The 21,808-nt window shown below is 39.0% G+C and overlaps 1 protein-coding gene across 7 annotated transcripts in view; it reads right to left on the bottom strand.

The window, feature by feature from the left end:
* The window catches only part of PRKN (parkin RBR E3 ubiquitin protein ligase), a 1,467,397-nt gene that overhangs the window by 460,585 nt on the left and 985,004 nt on the right, over window positions 1–21,808 (bottom strand). For all 7 annotated transcript variants that reach the window (XM_008995347.6, XM_035297759.3, XM_078370429.1 and 4 more), the window contains one exon: window positions 8,333–8,469. In XM_008995347.6, coding sequence (XP_008993595.3) covers window positions 8,333–8,469 — 137 coding nt within the window. The remainder of the gene's footprint in view (window positions 1–8,332; window positions 8,470–21,808) is intronic.

Consider the following 21,808-nt stretch of genomic DNA (forward strand, 5'->3'; position numbering starts at 1 on the left):
GAAGCTCCACCAGCTTGTGTGTGTGCTACTCAGAGTTAAAGGGAGATGCAGAGGGTGCTTTGTCGTTTCAAAATAATCTCGAGCACAGACTGCTAGTAAAAGCCGGTATAGCAAAAAGACAGCAAACCTTTCGGGATAATTACAAAGTTTTTACCGAAGCCGATAGCTTCAGGTAAGAGTTTGTCAGAGGTTCTGGAAATGGGCTGTTTTGTCTACGTCTGTCAATCTTATTTGCAACTTCATCAAAATCTGTTGAAAAACCCATGCTAGCTAGCAAGTCAAATCACTTGAAAGAGAAATGGGCAGAGGGAGTATTCCTGCATTTACAAATGCTACAGACTCCCACTGAAAATACCTTCTTGCTTACAGAATGCTCACTCTTACAGTGGGTCTTAAATGTTTAAACTGGGGAACTTTAACAAACACGGATGCCTAACCTAAAAGGTTACCATTTAATTGGTCTGAGGCATGGCCTTGGCATTGGAATCTTTAAAAACTTCCATGTGACTGAAAAGTGTATCTGGGGCTGAGGACCGCCGTGTAGAGAGAAGCCCTGCTTCTGCCTAGCAGTGTGCAGAGCAGCAGGAACACGGAGCTCTGGAGCCAGCCATATCTGGGTTGAACGCTCAGCTTTCCTCCTCCTAACTCTGTGATTCTGATTGCTTAATCATATGGAGCCTTTATTTCTTCCTCCGAACAAATAAGAATAAATACGAAACAGTGCCAATAAATTAGTAATGTTCTTTTTCTTGACCTTCTTCCCATAGAACTTTCAAAGGTATCATAGTTCAACTGCTGATGCAGGCTTATGTATTCACACCGTGATTAGGAACACGTGTTCTAGAGCCACAAATCTCAGCCTTTGTACAACAGCATATGCAATTTAATGAACTTCTATGAGGCTCCATTCCTTCATGTATAAAAATGAGAATAATAATAACATCCATCCCAATAGGGCTTTGTGGATATTCAATGGATGTTTATATGCAAGCACTAAGAGTGGCACCATATTTATAGCAAGCCCTCACTAATCATTACTCACGTTTGCATCTTAGGGAAATAGAATGTCATAACCCACCCTTAGAAAATATAACACAATCTCTGGTAAAATAAAGAGTTCACACTAGGAGAACAAGGTTTCTACTTGGAAGGTATTTTAAGCCAGTTTTAATTATTCATCATCATAATTTTGTCAATGAAAAAGACTGGTTCACTGTTGACTAGGCATACCTTGAAAAACGTATATGACCAAAGCTGAGCTTTGAAGGTGTTTAGCTTAAGATGTTTGAAAGAGATACAAAAAGCTAGATCATGGAAACAAAAAAGAACGTCTTATTACATACATCTTGATAGTAAGAGGTATTAGATATTTATCTAGAAATGAATATATACAGACACTGTTAACAAGACATTAGATGGATGAGACCTGTGTAAATTGGAAAATAGTTTGCTAACTCTACATACGTTCTCTCTCTCTCTCTCTCTCTCTCTATATATATATATATATATATATATATATATATATGTACATACGTGTATGTATATATATATGTGTGTGTGTATATATATATATAAATACATACATACAGGTGCTAGATATGTATGCATGTATAACCTGTGTTCCTAATCACTGTGTAAATATATAAGCTTGCCTCAACAGTTAAACTATGACACCCTTGAAAGTTCTGTAGGAAGAAGGTAAAGAAAATTATATTTCTAATTTACTGGCATTATTTCATATTTAAACCAACTATATATATAAACACACACACACACACATATACACTTATATATATAAGAACTTATATACACATGTTCAATATATACATATGTATATATAATTTTTTAACCTTGAGATCAGGTTTCTGGGACTGTTAACAGTAATTGGTTGATTTATGCACTGAGTTATAGCAAACAGCAACCTATAATTAAAGAAAGTCCAAATGCATATTTCTCTGTAAATATACACATAGATGCAGACATATACACAAACACAGCATGAATATGTTTACAGGAGTGCATGTTTAAATCACAACCGAAATAACAAAAGCCAGTATACATTGTGGGCTTACTGTCTGCAGCATTTACCCAAAAGGTACTTCATAAGGCATTATTTTAATGTGTCCACATAAAATGATGCTATGGCATTATCTGCATTCTACCTAAGATGAAACCTTGCCCTAGATTATGTATATAGTTAAGATTCAGAGCCAGAATTTGAACCAGGTTTTTCTGAGGTGCCGTATGTTACCCAGGATTTGTGCAAAATGGTTCACTGGTTTAAGGGGGTAACATTAGGACTTATACAGGTATTACGGTAAATGTGAAAAGAACTGACTTCCACTAAGACTTAATGTACAGACTGATGTGAGCACCAACTCATGACCTAGCCTGTGTACTGGATGATCATATGTCATGTATTGCAAAGGGGTGTCCCAAAGGAACAGGGAGTCCCACAGCCACTGCTGGAGAGTGGAGTCCTGTCTTGTCAGCTACCTTTCAGCAGAAGGTCACCTGTGCTCGACTAAAAGAATAGTGGATAACTTATCTCATTTTAATTAAATTAACTCTATTAAATCAGATAAGTGACTTAAAATAATCCTTCAGAGAAACCATTAATTAAAGATAGAACTAATAATATAAACATGAGGAAAATGAGAAAAAGGCAACACTGACCATGTGGGTACATAAGTGAACATCTGTGTGACTATAAAACAGGCTCCAAGGTTATCAGCCAGCGAGAGTAGGAAGCCACTGCATTGAGCAAGACATTGAAAAACTAAGCAAGTAATAAACAAAATGAGTGCTCTGTTGAGCAAACATTAAAGAAAATCCAGTTTGTTCTTGAATAACTCTACGACAATTGAAAGTTTCTTTCTGCATAATGTAGGGAAACATTATAATTGGATATAGTTTTTAAAAGGTTGAAATAATACATGCTAAACAATATTGGGACAAACCAAACGATATTTTCTTATGAGTGAGTACTTATGGAGACACATATTAAAACACTGTTGAAGATAGGAGAAACAGGGATGGAACTGAACCTGCCTGTGGAGGATTTACTACACAGCTGAAGCACAGCACAGTTGCTTCTAGCTTGTCTCAGCTTCTGGTTACTTGCTCATATTTTAAAGAGCAAAACACACAAATATGTAACTTTTTGCACTTGTTGTTATTAAACATTAAAGAAAAGAGGGGAATATAAGTTCTTAACAGCAATTGGCATTTTAAAAAATAAAAGCAAATTTCTATAACTATTATATTTAGTTAACCAGGGACGAAGTGGCCACATTCACAAAAAATATGTAAAAGGATTCCAAAGAAACTTTGCAAAACAACATCTGATAATCCATCCCATTCATCCTCTGCCTAACTCCCTATTAAAATCGAGAAGTTGAACCCAGGAGTGTGCAAGATTCTGAGGATGGCACTGGCATACTGAATTTAAAAATAAAAAAGTCTAAAAGGTATTGAAAACACAATTCATATATAGTAGAATTCATATAATGCATTTTAACAAGATAGAGCTTGACCACGCAAAGTCTTTTTGCAAGGAGGTTGTTAGTTATATCATGGCAAAGAACCAGCAAAACTGAAGCTAATTTACACACATTATTTACAAAAATACAAGTGATCCAATTTTGCTAACTTTTTCTGTGACTATCAGGGGCTGTCAACAGTGTGCTATATAGAAAATATTTCTGAAAAGAATACATTTACTTAACCTGTCCCTGAAAGAAAAGGTGATGCTTTCAACATGACTGAGAAAAAGAAATGCCAGAGGATCTTAAACATATAAAAAGATGCTCAACTTTGTTTAAAATTAAAAAGAAAAACACAGCCAACTACATAGAATACCATTTCTCAAATACATGATTAGAAAGAAAGCAAAAGCCGTTCGGCTCCCCTGTTGGGGAGGAAGTGGAGGGCCTGATCTCTGCACTTCGCAGTTGGCATTGCTGGTGGGCATGGAAAGCCCAGCACTACTGGGAGGGGAATTTGGAAACAGTAAAAGAAACATTTTCCCTTTGGTGCAGTAACCCCTCTTCTAGTGAGCAGATCTCAGTAATCCTCTGACAACAATATGAAAATATGCGTGCATAGAAATGTATTAGTTGTAGCAATATTTATAGTAAAAAATGAAAACTGGCCGGGCGTGGTGGCTCACGCCTGTAATCCCAGCACTTTTGGAGGCTGAGGTGGGTGGATCACCTGAGGTCAGGAGTTCAAGACCAGCCTGGTCAACAGGGTGAAACCTTGACTCTACTAAAGATATGAAAATTAGCCAGGCATAGTGGTGCGTGCCTATAATTCCAGCTACTGGGGTTGGGAGGGTAGGGGGCTGAGGCAGGAGGATGGCTTGAATCTGGGAGACGGGAGGTTGCAGTGAACTGAGATTGTGCCACTGCAACACAGTAAAACTCCATCTCAAAAAACAAACAAACAAACAAAAAAAAGTAGTGTTCACTAATAAGCAAAAAGTAAGGTATACCTACATAAAGAAATTCAATGATGCTATATTTTTTAAATGGAAGAAAATATCTAGATCAGACTAGGAAATGATCTTTAAAATATATGCTGTAGAGTGAAAACAGCAAGATGAAGAAAAATGTGCATAATCTACTTTTTACTTAAGAAGGTAACACATCTATATCATTATAGTTCATCATCTATATCATCTATAGTTTACCTATTTTGAAAATAGGTGATCATTTTTAATAAAGGTTTAGCTTTGGGAGAGAGAAGATATATTGAAGAGAATACAGATAAAGGATATACTTCTTTGAATATAGCATGTTTTATAGCTTTAGCTTTGGAATAATAGAAATATTTTACATATTATAAAAGCAAAATAAATTTAAAAGCAATGAAAGGCCAGGCGTGGTGGCTCATGTCTGTAATCCCAGCACTTTGGGAGGCCAAGGTGGGTGGATCATCTGAGGTCAGGAGTTCAAGACCAGCCTGGCTAACATGGAGAAATCCTGTCTCTATTGAAAATAAAAAAATTAGCAGGGTATGGTGGCATGCACCTGTAGTCCCAGCTACTTGGGAGGCAGAAGCAGGAGAGTCACTTGAACCCAGAAGGACGAGGATGCAGTGAGCTAAGATCGCGTCACTACACTCCAGCTTGGGTGACAGAGCAAGACTTTATCTCAACAACAAAATTAAATTAAAAAAATAAAATCAATGAGAACTATGCATTCAACTGATGACATAACTATACATTAACTTATATGAGTTTTTATATCCCTGTAAGGATATATCCTAATGACAAACTGTAAAAATCTTAACATTGTTTTCGGTCATCATACTTGGGTGATGGTGTTGATACTGCAATACTGATACTGATGTGGGTGCATTCTCAAGTTAGGCAAATGAGTGGTTTTGTTGGTATCACTCAGTAACAGAATTTTCGTGAAGAGTGAAAGAAACAACAGTTGTAACATGGGTGACTTTTCCATGAAAATCTGATAACACTGGATTTGAACTGAAAATGTTAGTATAACTAATATTACAGTGTTTGCTTAAAAAAAAAGTCTCCTAGCTTGCTCAACTAGGACTAGAAACAATAACCAATACAGCGACAACAAGCATCCAAGCACCAAGACTTCTAAATACTATTTCCTACCAAAGGGAGCCAGAGCTCCTGAGAAAAATGGCTGATTACAGGTTGTTGGGCAAGTATTACAAGAAAGGTATAGAACATGTTGTTACACTACAAACCCTGACTAATGGGTGCAGGAAGGGTCACTGTAGTATTTTTTCTTACTTTTATGTGTTTGAAATTGTCTAAAATAAAAAGACACACTTTAAAAGAAAATGAGTTCAAAATGAACTGGTAAGAGTATGAAGAAAAGACTTGAAAATACGTGTTTAGAAATGTTTCCCCTGTTTGTGGCTTCGTGAAGGAAGAAGGTTTACCAAAACAAAATTGTTGCATTAAAAGCACTGCAGTTTTCCAATCTGTAAATAATCACTTCACTGGATTTTGAATGCTTTTGTTTAAAATAAAGCCACAATAACTTTCAAAAACAGGGTTTCCTTATAATACATTAACCTATATTATGTGAATCTTAATTTTTAAAATTATTGCATTATCAGTAGATATGCTTAAAAACGAGAATCGTAATTTACAAAGTCAACAAAGCAGCTAGTTTATTCCATTTGGATTTTTTAATCATTTCCAGGTATATTTTTTAGCTATGACTGACATTAAAACTAAGTCTTGAAATAAACTGAACTTAAAACCTCACCGTGAGTCAAGGTATCTCATGGTTTCAAATTAAAGTTTTCAGGAATTAATGAAACGTATTTAACCACATTGCAGTCATTTACATATAGAGAGAGGTGGTAACTTTACTTCATTTCAGGTACTCAATGTAAATGTAAGAGGTAAGCTATTGGAAGAAAATATGGAAGTGAATCATCATGATCTCAGGTGTGGCAATGGAGTGTTTTATTTGACACCAAAAGCATGAGCAACAACCACAACTAAAACAGATAAATTGGATTTCATCAAAAGTAGAAACTTTTGTTCATCAAAGGACATTATGAATAAAGTGAAGAGACAACCTACAGAGTGGGAGAAATATGTGCATTTCATATATCTGATAAGGATCCAGTAACCAGAATATATAAAGAACTCTTAGAACTCAACAACAAAAGCATGATCAACTCGATTTAAAAATGAGCAGAGAAAGGACTGGAACAGATATTCCTATAAAGAAGATACACGACTGGGCCGGGCGCGGTGGCTCACGCCTGTAATCCCAGCACTTTGGGAGGCCGAGGCAGGTGGATCACGAGGTCAAGAGATCGAGACCATCCTGGTCAACATGGTGAAACCCCGTCTCTACTACAAATACAAAAAATTAGCTGGGCATGGTGGCACGTGCCTGTAATCCCAGCTACTCAGGAGGCTGAGGCAGGAGAATTGCCTGAACCCAGGAGGCGGAGGTTGCGGTGAGCCGAGATCGCGCCATTGCACTCCAGCCTGGGTAACAAGAGCGAAACTCCGTCTCAAAAAAAAAAAAAAAAAAAAAAAAAAAGAAGATACACGACTACAAGCATACGAGAAAATCATCAACATCACAGTCATTAAAGAAATGAAAATCAAATCCACAATCAGACACCACTTCACACTTGCGAGGGTGACTGGTTAGAAACAATAACAAGTGATGGCGAGGAGGTGGAGAAATAGAAACGCTTGGACATTGCTACACTGCTGGTGAGAGTATTAAATGGTGCAGCATCTGAGGAACACAGTGGGAAGTTCTCCTAAAGGTTACACTTAGAATTCTGCTTTTCAGTATATATCCAAGATAAACGAAAGCAAATGTCCACACAGAAACTTATATATGAATGTTTATAGCGGCATCATTCATAATAACCGAAAAGATGGAGACAACACAAATACCCATCAGCAAGTAAACAGATACACAAATTGTGGGGTATCCACACAATGGAATATTATTCAGCCATAAAGAGGAAAGAAATATTCATACATGCTGCAACTTGAATAAACCTCAAATACATTACGCAAAGTGAAATAAGGCAGACATGAAGGGTCACCTATTGTATGATTTCATTTATAGGAAATATCTAGAATAGGCAAATCCATAGAGAAGAAAGTGATTGGTGGTGGGTGGCTGGGCTGGGACAGGGGGTTAAGGGCAGTGATTACTTGGGTAGGAGGTATTTAAAAACAGCTCTGAAGCCAGACAGAGGTAGTGCTTGTGCAACCTTGAGAACGCCCTAAATGCCACTGAATTGTACACTTTAAAATGGGTAATTAGTTGTCACATGAATTTCACTTCGGTAAAAATTTATATATGTAATAAAAGTATAGTACAAGTAAAGGGTGCTTTGTCATGTTAAAAGATAAAATATTAAATAGTTCAGGTTTATCTCATTATTCTTTTTCATATATGTTATTTTATATATATTGGGTATGTGTCCAGCATTTCGAGTGATAGAGATATATAATTAAAAAATTAGGTAATACTGGTTTAGTTCCAGGGTAAAAATCTAGAACATGGAGAGTGACTCTGACCCACAGAAAAACTTAGTATACCTTGGCTGAATAATATTTTCAAACTTATTTTCAATGCCCTTATACAAGGTATGCATTTTCCAGTTCAGCATAATTCCTTCATTCCCCAGAATTTTATATCTTCTGTGATCCAAACATTACTGTGTCACACCCAGCAATGATCACATTTAAATGTTCAACTCCTCTGCTAGGGTTTATGTGTATCTAAGACCGTTTACAACAGCCCTTCTTCTGTTCACCAGCATTAGAGGTGAAGAGAAAGCAGGCTAGACTTACCCACACAAGGCAGGGAGTAGCCCAGCTGAGGGTCGTGAACAAACTGCCGATCGTTGAGTCTCGTCACGCAGTATAAGTGGAAACAGTCTAAGCAAATCACGTGGCGGGAGTTGCACTGGAAAACCAGGACGGGGCTCCTGCAGAGAGAAAGGAAGATGTTTCCTCTAGTACCTGCCAGTGTGGAAAGGAGGCACGTGCTTTAGAACAATTTCTGTAATCCTATGGGGTTGTGTGCGCTCTGTGCAAAGACTGGAGCTGGTAAGCACTGACCTCGTATATACCGACACTGTATTTTAAAAATGGGAGGCGCTCAATGAACTACATAGAACACTGATTCTCCTAATTGTATATATTTTTATGTTAACACATTTTTCAACTTTTTTATTAAACCTGAGCTAAAACATAATCTCTTTCTGGAAGTCTTCCCTGACTCAGAATGTCCAAATAATCTATCAAATCCACCTGCATAGATTTCTGTTGATCTGTGGTTACATCAGAGTATTGATACCTTCTCCTCTCTCATAGACTGTGGTCTCCTTGAAAGTAGATCCTATGTTTCTATTGATATTCTAGATACTCATAATATTAAGCATTGTAAAGTTTTAAATGAATGTCTTAAAAATTTAGATCTTTAAAAAATTTTTAAAGATTTTTTTCTACAAAGTATTTTAAGGGGATCCAAAAATTTAGCACTTGTATAGAGTGATTTATTAGTACTCTCATAAGCATAATTTGAGAAAATTCAACAGTGGGATAACAGGATCTGGAAAATCCTGTTATCCCACTTATTTTAAAGCAATGCATAATACAAAATATAGAAAATAAAATTGTCTGGTAATTTAATTATAATTAATAGTATAATAATAGAACCTGAATTTTCCCACAATCAAAAGAAAAATTACTATTGCATCAAAGTAAAAATGTTAAACATTCTCTCACATTTTACTGGCAAATATAAAAGTAGAATTTAGGGATAAAAGGTTGTCCCACAGGGATTCTTCTGCTGCAAGATTTTGTCTATTGTGCCACCTTGTAACCATCCAAATACTCAGTTTCTCAAATCACGGTTACAGTATTACTAATAAATCAATATATACAAGTCCTAAATTTTTTTGATTCCCTTAAAACACTTTGTAAAAAAAAAATCTTTAAAACCATGTATTTTTGCTGGAAAATGAACCACACAAGTTTATGTTAAACAGGAGACAAGCTGAATATATTAATTTCAAATCGGCCCAATGGTGATTTTATTAGAAAGTTATTGGAGTCTATTTAGACAAGCCTATTTCCTATGTAATTATAACAGAATACAAATAAGCATGTTTATTTTACACCCAGTCCTTAACAGATGTAAGAGCTCTGCAAAAGCCCCCTTTCCAGAAAATTAGCATTATTATAAAAGATAATTTCTTAACACCTGAAAGATTTTCAAAATTCTGTTCCAGTCCTTCCGGGGTCTTCATTCTGATTTCCTGAATCTTAGTCAAGTAGGCACTATCTGTCCTTGGAACTTGCAACTCTTTCCCTTCTAACAAAGTAGTCCTTAAAGATAATAAAACATAATGCTTTCCTATTTCTAACCAAAGAGCCATTCACATACATATGCTCAAGTACACACATACGTTTTTCACTTTGTGACCCTATAAAGTTGCTGTATTTTACCTTTTTCTCTCACAGCTGTTACGGAAAATATATTCTCCATCTTGCTTTCGGCAACATGGCAGACTAAAACCTTTCTAGACCTCCCAATCTGCTACTGAGGCATAGAGAAAATATTAGAACATTTATGAAAATGTGCCTGTATATAACAAAATTAAAAAGAAAGCTTAGAAATGATCCTGTAGAGGAGATATAAAGAAAACTTACAGAACCTAAATGGTCAGCCTACGAACTCCTGCCACAGAGGCCCACAGTCATGGGGTGCATGGGATGTGGGCATCAGTGTAGCTTCCGCATTCTTTGCCATTCTTGTTAGAAAGAGTTCCCTCTTACACGGTGGACAGCAGCACACTTCGATGGTTTTCCTTTCCATTTTAATATAATCAGCATGATTTAGACCATCTTGACAACACATAGGACATCAACTGTCCTACTCTATTAAAGACATCCTGCTATTTGGAAAAGATTAACAAGAAACAAGTACTACATTGGTGGCCACGGTGTGAAATCAACCCTGTGTAGCTACAGGAGCCATCACATTAGGGAAAGTTTAGAGGTCCAAGTCTTGGGGCTTGGACTTGGACACCTTCCAAAACGTGTCCACCTTCCAAAATAAATAGTCCATCTTACCCGTGATGCAACTGGGAATGAAGCACAGAGAGCTGCAGACGTGTTGGGTCCAGAGCTCTAGTTCCCACAGAGTGAAGCATATCTTCCTAGGGACACAGGAAGAGCCCTGAAAACTAAGCTACAGCCATACCAGGCCACCTCAATCTCTCTGAACTAAGAATGTCTACGGCATGGTTGGCATTGGAAGTGAAGACAGAGAGTCATGAAGTAACCTTGAAGAAACGCTACCCAGACACAGGTGTGGAATGCAACCTGGGAAGCTGGAATGTCATGTGTGTTTTTGCATGTCCTCTTCAGAAGAGAAAGACATTTACAAGTTACAGGGAGTCAAAAATGATAGATGAGTCATTCAGGAATTCTTCTTTGTTTTTTTGTTTGTTTGTTTGTTTTTTAAGATGGAGTCTCTGTTGCCCAGGCTGGAGTGCAGTGGTACAATCTTGGCTCACTGCAACCTCCGCCTACTGGGTTCAAGCGATTCTCTGCCTCAGCCTCCAAAGTAGCTGGGATTACAGGCACCTGCCACCATGCCCAACTGATTTTCTGCATTTTTAGTAGACATGGGGTTTCATCATCTTGGCCAGGCTGGTCTTGAACTCCTGACCTCGTTATCCACCGCCTCGGCCTCCCAAAGTGCTGACATTACAGGCATGAGCCACGGCGCCCAACCAGGAATTCTTATTGTCTATTACTATCTATACACAGTCAACTTGGATATATACCTACATACAGATATAGATAAATGGTAGATACATACATCAACGGATGAACGTATGTGCTGAGACATACAGATGAAGATATAGACAAATATATATGCTATTTTATGTACACACAGATAATGTCATAAAGGTAGTATATATGTGCATTTCACATAGAATTATCAGTCAACTGGAATTTTTGATACAGTCATGAGCTAAGATTCTTCATCTCTTAAGATATTACTTGTAGTTTTGGGAAGTTAGGTGAGGAGTAAACATGACACCAATAAAGAGGTTACTAACCACCTGAGAAAAGGAGAAACAAATCATTTCATGGCTAGAAAGCCTATATCTTTAACTTTGTAAGTGCCAAATCAACGATGAGGGGGAAACTAGTGCATATGGGCACCTACTTTGGGTTAGGCGGCTTGCTAGGAACCTCACAGACTTTCTTTCATGTATCCTCCTAAAATAGACTGCCCTTCCTTACTGTCCACCCTGTTCTCTCCGCAACTCTGTACCCTCCAGCCGGGAAGGTCCTCGCATAGCCTAGGATTCTTCTAGTTCCTGTACACCTAGGTGTGTGCTCTTTGCCATCTATTCCCATAGAATAGATGAACCTGAAGGCACCTAGAAATTCAAAGCCAAATCCCAAATTTCTAGATCCAGTTCAAGACTAACGATCTCCAAGGAACTTGCTCTGGAGCCTAACACTTCACTACTTTTTCTCTTTTTCTTTATCTTTCTTCAGTACTTATTTGAAGAGTTCATCAAATAAATAAGTACTTAACGTACTTCAATACTGGCCTGACTTTTGTTTAGAGTGTTTCATATACTCCCACCCTAGTTATCAACATTAAATGAAAAGTCATGAAATGGCAGAGACTCTACTTGCTTAACCCTTTCATGACCCATGCCTCAACAAATACAGTGTTGAGCACATGAGAGTTCTGTAATCAAGAGTTATTGATTATTCTAGTGGATAAATGAATGGGTCACTATTTTTGTAGTTTTTCACACTTACAATTTCTCTGCTCTCATTCTCTCATTGTTCACTAAATTTTTTATTAGGCATCTACTTTGGCTAAAGTAGGCACTTAGTAAATACATGTGGACTACAGCACCCAGTGAATGGATAAATACTTTATAGTTATACTTGGTTTATACAATCACGGGGTATAGTTGAGAGACAGAAGATTCCCATGGAACAAGTATTACAGGAAGTATCTGTAGTCCCCAAACTCTGGGAGCCTGGAAGTTAGGAAAAGAGAGAAATATCGAGTCAGGATGGATCCATTAGGGAATATGAACTGGATTTAAAGGAATGGGAGGTGACTGGAAAAAAGACATTGTTTCTAAGTGGGAAGGGATCACAGACATGCAGAAGGATGCTTGCAGCCGAAGAGCAACCGGGTGGGCTGATGGAAAAGATGTATGAGGAAAAGGGTGGGGGACAAGATGAAAGGGGTTGAGGACAGAGAGCAGATTCTGGCCAGGGATCAGGGTTGACTCTAGGAGATGCACCTGGCATAAGGCCTCCAGACTGTGGGATTCACTGAAGGTTTCTGCTGTGGTCTGAATGTTTGTGTCCCCTCAAAATTCGTATGTTAAAAACCTTATCTCCAAAGTGATGGCATTAGAACTGGGGGCCTTTAGGAAGTGAATGGTATGAGAGAAGGGCCCTCATGAATGGAATTAGTGCCCTTTTAAAGAGACCCCAGAAGCTCCCACACACGTCTGCCATGTGAGAACACAGCGAGAAGGCACTGTCCACAAACAAGGAAGTGGAGCTCTCACCAGACACTGGATCTGGCACTGCCTTGATCTTGGACTTCCCAGCCTCCAAAACGGTGAGAAATAAATTCCTGTTGTTTATAAGCCACCAGTTTCTGGCATTTTGTTATAGCAGCCAGAATGGACTAAGAGAGTTTTTAAAAATGGGAAGGGAACGATGTTTTAGTAAGTTTAACTCTGACAGAAGTATGGAGGGAAAGAAGCTAGAAGTAGTGAGAACTACTTGAGGTCATTTTGGTAATTTAGATATGAGTTACTCAGAACTGGACTGTGCTGCATGAGTGGCTCTGGGAGTGAAATGAGAAGACGAACGGGTGACATTTCAGAGCGGGACCTGCCAGGAGTTATCCTCTCGTGGGTCCTTTGTTCCTCCTGACATTCCTGCATGCCCTTTGCTCTAGTTATCTACATATAAAGGTTAATTAGTCAATCTAGAGATGATTTTACCCCAATGGGCCAGGTTAAAGGGCAGTAAATTAAAGGTTAAGTAAAGTTCTCAATCATATGTAAAAAGACTATAAATGCTTTCCCTGACATTGCCAAAGAATTATTTGTAACCAATGACTTCTCTGTTTTGATAAAAAGCGACACTTTGTAGAATATTTAAGTGTAATTGAAGGAGTTTTAGCTATAAAAAAATGTGGCAAGTCATTCATACACATTAAAAAAGTAGAATATGCTTATATGGTGTTCCAAATATTTAAATTCTTATTAAGTTAATACTCTAGCATATACAAAAATAGCATGTGAGTTTTTATGTTTATCTAGTAAAATGTGCAATTTACTTACTCTGCTACCTTGTTTGTTCTCGCTCTCTCATTTGCCCTCCTTCACACACTGTCTAGCGAAATCTGTGTCTCTTTCTCTCCATTTGCCTGATTCTTTCCCATGTGTATCTCTTCATTTATACTCATTGAGAGAGAGGCTGTAGATGCAATGTGACATATATTGACAGCAATGTGCCAGATGTTTAAAGCTATGTAAAGATGAGGAAGCAAGTCAAAGCTTTCAAGGACATATAAATCCAGTAGAGTGGGCAGGAGAGGGAAACAAATTATTATAATACAGGGCAGAATATTTTAAGTTATGTTAGAGATGTTGGCTATATTGCCAGACTCTGGGGTAAGCAGCCTTCAAAGATGTTCTCCAGTGAGCTCTACTTCCTCTGTAGTTCCTCTCCATATTGAATGGATCGACCCACGTGTGATAGGTAAAGTGCAGAAATGGCAGAAAAGACACAGCAGCCTCTGTCTGTGCTCTTACAGATCACTTGCTTGGAGGAAAGAGAGCAGCCATCTTGGGAGAACACTCAAGCAGTACTTTGGTGAAGTCCATGAAACTGGGACCTCCTAACAACAGCTGGAATCTACTTGGCAGCCAGCTGGCAAGCCCAAGGATGACTGAAGCCCAGGCTGACATTTTGACTATAACTGCATTGAGATGCCCTGAGCAAGAATCATCTAGCTGATCTGATCCCAAATTCCTGAACTGCTGAAACTGTAAGAGGCAATGTTTATTATTTTTTTTAGCCACTAAGTTATGGGGTACTTTGTTATTCAGCAATATCTGACTGATACAGGTTCAGAGGAGGAAGAGGTCATATATAGATTGCAGACCAGAAAAGAATTCATGAATGTAGTGGCATGTGAAAAAGGGTCAGGATCCCAGTGCATACAGATGCAGAAAACACCCGAGGTCAAGAGAAAAGAATGGAGTTGTGAAAGCAGAGCAGGGAAAGAGAATGCTGAGTTATCTAGAGTGGCTGCTTTCTTCATTCTCCCCAGTGGAAAGCAAAGTTATTACATATGTATGCGTATGTATGAATAGCAGCAGCATCTGAAAAGCAATGAAAAGCAGCACAAGTTAAAATAAAATATTACGTGCGAAATCCTTGAGGAAATAAAAACAAAATTTTCTCACTTGAAGGAAAAAGTCCTGCAATCTACTAACACGTGACCCTTGAAAATTTACAGGTTGTTTCCACTGTTCTTAGTTTGTGCAACAGTAGTTATGCCCCAGTTAGCTCTCTACAGACTCTGAATATGGAGAACTATGACTCCTGGGCATTTAACAAAGTATTTGATTAGATAAAAGTAATTAAAAGAGAAAAGCTACACCATTAAAAATCATGAATTTATCTTCTTAACGACTGTCACTTTAAGCCCCTTTTAGTTAGAGATGGCTTATAAAGAATAGAGAAATAAATGACTGAAATCTCAGAGTCCAAATGCATTTTAATTTGATCTATATTTAGCAAAGTTACATACTAATTGCCAAAGTGCACTAGTGACAAAGAAGAATCCAGCACCACACCTGCCCACAGCAATGCCAGAGAGAGCATTTCGGCCCACGTGGGTCCTAGGAGTTCATTATTTGAGTTAGCCAAGTGAGCAACCCCCTCACTGGAGAGGCGCCGGCTCCAAGATGCTAATTGATAGACTTGAGTTTTAGAAATTAAAATAAGCTTCAACAGTTGAATGACCTTCAAAATTCCTTCTAGCAGCCAAATCTAAAACCCTGATGTCAGTTCATTTGTCCACCGGCCTGCTTCGAATCAGAATCCTGTTAAGATACTGGCAGATCCTGAATGAGCTCACCAACTACCCTTCTGGTTTTTCTTGCCTCCTCTGCTCGTGTTCTTCCTGTGTTATCCAATCCACCCCGCTGCATAGAAGAGGGTTTACTTCGGTTCTGTGAGCTTGTTGTTTGTTTAAGTCCCAGTATTTCAGCATATACAATGTAGACAAGGTAAGATTCATTTATGCTTACATTTTTGAATCACTTTTATTCACCCATTCTGCCAACACGGTGGACCGGCCACTGGATGCCAGCCACTGCCACGTCGCGTCCTATAAAAGTGAACAAGAATGTGCCACCTCCTCGGGAGGTCACAGTCCATAGAGCTGAAGACAAATAATTAATTATTCATCGTATGGTAGGTGCTGCCGTAAGGATGAATTTAGAGACCACCTAGCCTATCTCTGGGGTTGGGGGAAGGGCTCCCAAGATCACTCATGGCTCAATGCATTGACTCCATCTAGAGAGAAGAGGCTGAACAAACTAAATGGCTTTTGTTGTTTATAAAGGTTTTTCATAAAATACTACATAAAATAATATTGTAAATATGTTATAAAGGATTATGAAAATATAAATTCTCTATCTCCTTTCCTAAAAGAGTTCTGTTTTCCTTTTAAATCCTCATCCAGTAAATTGACATCCCATTTGGGGTGTTAAATGTTGTGAAATTCAAGAGACTTTCTAACGCTGGTGTCGGTGTCCCAGTTTGACCCTGCTGCCATCAGCCCTCAGCACTGTGCGGACCCCCCTGTCAGAAATGTTCCTTTTCACTCCCAGGCAACAACTTGACTCTGTGTGTCTTGTGGCATTTGCTTGTGGCTACCTGGAAATCTTATATTTAAAATTTCCCTATCAGGCCGGGCACAGTGACTCATGCATATAATCCCAGGACTTTGGAGACCAAGGCAGGTGGATCACAGCATTAGGAGTTTCAGACCAGCCTGGCCAACATAGTGAAACCCCACCTCTTCTAAAAATACACAAATTAGCCAGGCATGGTGGCATGCACTTGTATTCCCAGCTACTTGGCAGGCCGAGGCAGAAGAATTGCTTGAACCTGGGAGGCAGAAGTTGTGGTGAACCGAGATTATGCCACTGCACTCCAGCCTGGGCAACAGCCTGAGACTTTGTCTCAAAAAAAAAAAAAAAAAAAATCCCTATCAAATTGATTATATTCCCATTGATAGGTTAATTTATCTTATTGACTATCATGCTATCATGAAAGGAAATATAAAAGTTTCAAGTAACAGCTACTTTTTCTGTTTCAGACATTCTCTTCAATATATACCTGCTGAGGTTGAGAGCCTGCAACACAGGTGTGGTAAAATAATTGAGTAAAGATTCAGGTGTGGCCACAGTGCAGTGTCCCCTGGAGCAACGGATCAGGCCTTATGAGTGTTCAGAGTCTGAATTCTCACGAGTGTCTTTCTGGCCGAGATTTACATCAGCACCCAGGCTGTCTCCATCCCCACTTCCCTCCCTTGAACCCCTGCCTGACCCCAGCAGCCTAGCAACACTGTTCTAAAGAGGCTTCCGCCCTGACAGTTCTCGGCCCCCAAATAAGAACTAGTTTTCCAGTGTTTATGTTTTAAGGCCTCAGGTTTTTCTTCTGTCTTTCAGAGCCTCCATAAGCTGGATTCACCCTATGAAATGTCTTTCCCTCTTTCCCATTCACAAATCCCTCTCTTTCTCTCAAGTCATCTCTTTGTTGCCTTTTTCCTTATGCTCCTATCCTTACGTGTAAGACTCCTCCTACTAGTCCTTATTTCCCCCAAAACATCAAGGTTCAGTTGAAGCTCAACCTCTCCCAAGAAGGTTTTCAATAAAACTCCAGCTCACATTGACGTGCTATTTGCTAATTTCTTGTAATATTTATATTAGGAAGTACTGCTTTTATATTCAACTTAGTAGCTTATTACACGTCATTTGTATTGTTTTCTTTTCCTTTCCCTCTTTTTTTAAAGACAGGGTCTCACTCTGTCTCTCAGGCTGGAGTGCAGTGGCATGATCTTGGCTCACTGCAGCCTCCACCTCACAGGTTCAAGTGATTCTCATGCCTCAACCTCCCAAGCAGCTGGGACTACAGGTGTGTGCCACCATGCCCAGCTAATATTTCTATTTTTGGTAGAGACTGGGTTTCATCATGTTGGTCAGGCTGGTCTTGAACTGCTGACCTCAAGTGATCTGCCCGCCTCAGCCTCCCAAAGTGCTGGGATTACAGGTGTGAGCCACCGAGCCCAGCCTCATGTGTATTGTTTCCTACCTGTTTTATGAACCTACATCAGGGCTCTTCAGCTCAAATTCAACACATATTAATTGGGAGGCTACTAGGCACTGGTCCCTGTGCTAGACCTGAGCGGGGGATACTGCAGTTGCTTTCAGGACGTCTGTGTGAGGTGAGAAAACTAAGTCAGGGACACTTTGGGAGAACTAATGAGAGGCAGCTCAGGCCAATGTTGTTCAGGCAGAGGATATTTCCTGAAAGAAGGAAAATATAAACTAAGGCTGAAAAAGCACAAGTGAGTTAGCCTGACCAAGAAACTATAGCTAAGCGGGAAAGACACGTGAAAACACTTCAGATGAAGTAAAATCAGGTGAGGTTAGGGAACCACGCTGCACACAATATTTTTTTCATACTGTCTTCTCAGGTTTATTAAAACCCCAAATTCCTCCAGAAATTAAAAATTTGATTGCAATATAACAATAATGCTTCTACAACCCACACACCTACGTCTGTGTTTTAGGTTTATATAATATCTCAAGTGTGGACGGATTGGGTTCTATTGTTTATAACATTTTGAGCCATTGACATTAAACTGGCTAGGCAAAATAAAAACACAAAGCCATGGTTACAAGAGAGAATGAATGTATTATGAATTTTCTCCAGATGATGTCAGTCCTGGAAGATACTCATTTGGCTTTAGTCTAATTTATGCATTGTATTTCTCAGCATAATTACTGTTGACAGGTTGAACCCAAGCCTAACCCATTAACTTCCCAAAGTGCTAGACTGAAAACATTACAGTGTAACAGCAGATATTAGAAACAAACAAACAAAAAACGAAAAACTGTTCTTTTTTAAAAGTAAGTGAGAAGCAAAGAGGTCAGCTCCCTTTTGTGGTAGTTCATTACAATGATTTGGTTTACCAGCTTATTGCTGAGGCATTTATACTAGAAAACTGACACTGACATGTAATTGCAAATAGTGGAAAAATAACAACGAAGTCACTGTTGCATGTAAAAAAGAAAAGAAACTAAAAATTTCAGAGGGTATGGGGCCCATGGGAGGAAAATGCAGCTCATAAAAAATTATCACAAGACTTTCCTATCCCCTCATAATATTTTTTTTCAAGGATGCTCAAAATTATGTTTATAATAGTCCAAGTGCTTCACGACTCTAATTTCAGGTCATATTGTGTTCAGACTGTCAATATGTATAGCTAAAAAAAAGCTGAAGCCAGATTTAACATAAAATAGTTTCTGGGTCATATCATTTGCATAGAGCTGTTATGTGGCACAACTATTTAGCTGTTGGAGGTGCCATCTGTAATACATACTAACTCATGCTCATATCTTGTCTTTGTTTCTTCCTCTCTGCAAAACAGCTAGAAGCAGATAACACCCAGGTCCTCTGCAAAAGCATTCTGCTAAATTGAGAAAGATATGAAGACAGATCTTGTTTGGATAAGAACCCCACTGTGAAATAAATTGTTCTGGTGGATCCCCAAATCTCATGACAGGAAGAATTAATGCGCTAAGAATCAGTCCAGTGACCATAAATGTTAGAAGCTATTTAACATAAGAAATTATTTCAGACAGAGTGGTTATAAACAGATACATCTTTTGCTGTTGACTTACAAAAACCCTGCACAAATGGATTGTGTACTGGTTTTTTATTCATTCTTAAAATGAATGAATGAATTCTAATAGTATGCTGGATCCCTGCCTCCCTCCTTCCCTCCCTCCATCCATCTCTCTCTCTCTTTCTCTTTCTCTCTCTTTTTCTGACAGAGTCTCACTTTATCAACCAGGCTGGAGTACAGTACCACAGTCTTGGCTTTGCAACCTCTGGCTCATTGCAACCTCTGCCTCCTGGGTTCAAGTGATTCTTGTGCCTCAGCCCCCTAAGAAGCTGAGACTATAGGCACACACCACCACAACTGGCTAATTTTTCTATTTTTAGTAGATGGGTTTTGGCCAGGCTGGTCTTAAGCTCCTGACCTCAAGTGATCCGCCTGCCTCTGCCTCCCAAACTGCTGGATTTACAGGCATGAGCTACTGTGCCCAGAGAGTCTTTTATTTCTTTTATTAGGGAACTAGTTAAAAATCAGGTTGTCTGAAGCAGAATAGTTTGAAATGAAGATCCTGCCTAAAAGACTGTAGACATCTTAAAACAGTTCATTAGTGAAAATGTCCCAACATGAGAAGGTTCTGTGAAATTTCTAAGGTATCATTAGACGAATTCAGCATGAAAATATTGATACAATATAAGAATTTGTGGCATACAGTAAATAATATTAGTTTCCTAATTTAGTTGTTTTTCTTGTTTTATGTGTATCTAGAAAAGCATTGTAAATCACCCCAAAGTATTTTACTAAAAATAAAATCAATATGGCCTAACAATACAAATCAAAATGAATTCAGATACAAACACAAGATAAAGGAATTCATGCAAAGACGTGACTGTCTGTCCAGCACATGGGGAGTGGTTAGTTGGTTGGGGGAGTTTGGAAAGAGCCCTAGGAGGATGGTGTGAGCCGGCTGCAGCATAAGCTGGCCTCAGAATCCCATTTCTGTACAATGAGGACCTGTGACATGAGCAGGTTAGATGTGATCATCTTTAGAGACTTTCTGGATATAGAGGTTTTGTCATCTTTAATTTATATGAACATAATGTTCCCTCTTTATCCTGGAAGGCACATGTAAAGCCCAATTCATATTTCAGATTTCGCCTTTCTTGAGTTAATGCATATGCTATAAGCAAAGGTAAGAAACTGGAGATTTCTAGAGATTTTACTCCTTGGAAAACATGGTGAGAGGGAGATCTTGATCTAGAGTATTCCAGGAAAATCAGAAAAGATATCTTGGTGTCAAAAAGAAAAAAAGGCAACAAAATATTTTATATAACTTGTAGTTTGAAAGCTCCTTTTTTCTTTTTTTCAACTAAGTCAGCTGATCATGGGGCCAGGCACGCCTTCATGGAAGAGCACCAGGCTGCACAGCCTCCCCGGGTCAGGTGCCCCTCCACTGTGCTCCGGGCTCCCCCACACACTGTCCTCACCCTTTTCATGACAGGTCCTCAGTGTACTCACTCACTGGCTTGATTGTCTCTGTTCTCACCAGAGTAAAGGCCAGAAAACTGGGATTTGGTCCTCAGACTATTTTTGCCAATAAAGTTTTATTGGAAGCCAGACATTTCACATATTACCTGTGGCTGCTTTTGTACCACAACAGCAGCACTGACTAGCTGTGACAGGTCCTAGGTGGACCACCAAGCCTAAGCTACTTCCTATTTAGTCCTTTACAGGACATGTTTCCTTACTCCTGCTTGAGGCTATTGATTCCATAAACCCAGGACTACCTTCCTGTATTCCCAATGCCTGGCCTGTGGCTGACATGTATGTTCTATATAACTCACTGACTGTTTGACTAAATGAATGAGTGACTATCAACGAATAAGGACAAAAAGCAAAGCAAACAACAATTTTTACAGTGTCCAGAGGTCTGCAGTGGGTGACTGGTTTTGAGCTAAGCCATTCAACTGCTGTGAAAGGCTGAAAACACCAACTCCCTCCATCTGGCAGAGTCAGGCTCATCCACTCAGAGAGCTGAGTCCAGTGTGGAAAGCACCCAATACTTGCGACTTCCTCGTGATGGAAAGGAAAAGGGACAAGGACTTTGAAGGGGGCAAATAGGTTAAAGAACATATTGATTCCCTTACTGGACAAAAATGTACCGCAGGCCTACTATGGACCAGGCACTCCGCATTTAGGATGCCATTGTCTCTTCAGATTGGAAGGGATAGGTATTAAGCAAACAAGTAAAAATTAGCTAGTGAAAAGTGATAGCAAGGAAATCCCACGGGATCATGTGATAGGGCTGGTGTGCTATCCGTGTTGGG

The sequence above is a fragment of the Callithrix jacchus genome, chromosome 4 (genome assembly GCF_049354715.1).
Source record: "Callithrix jacchus isolate 240 chromosome 4, calJac240_pri, whole genome shotgun sequence".
NCBI lineage: Eukaryota > Metazoa > Chordata > Mammalia > Primates > Cebidae > Callithrix > Callithrix jacchus.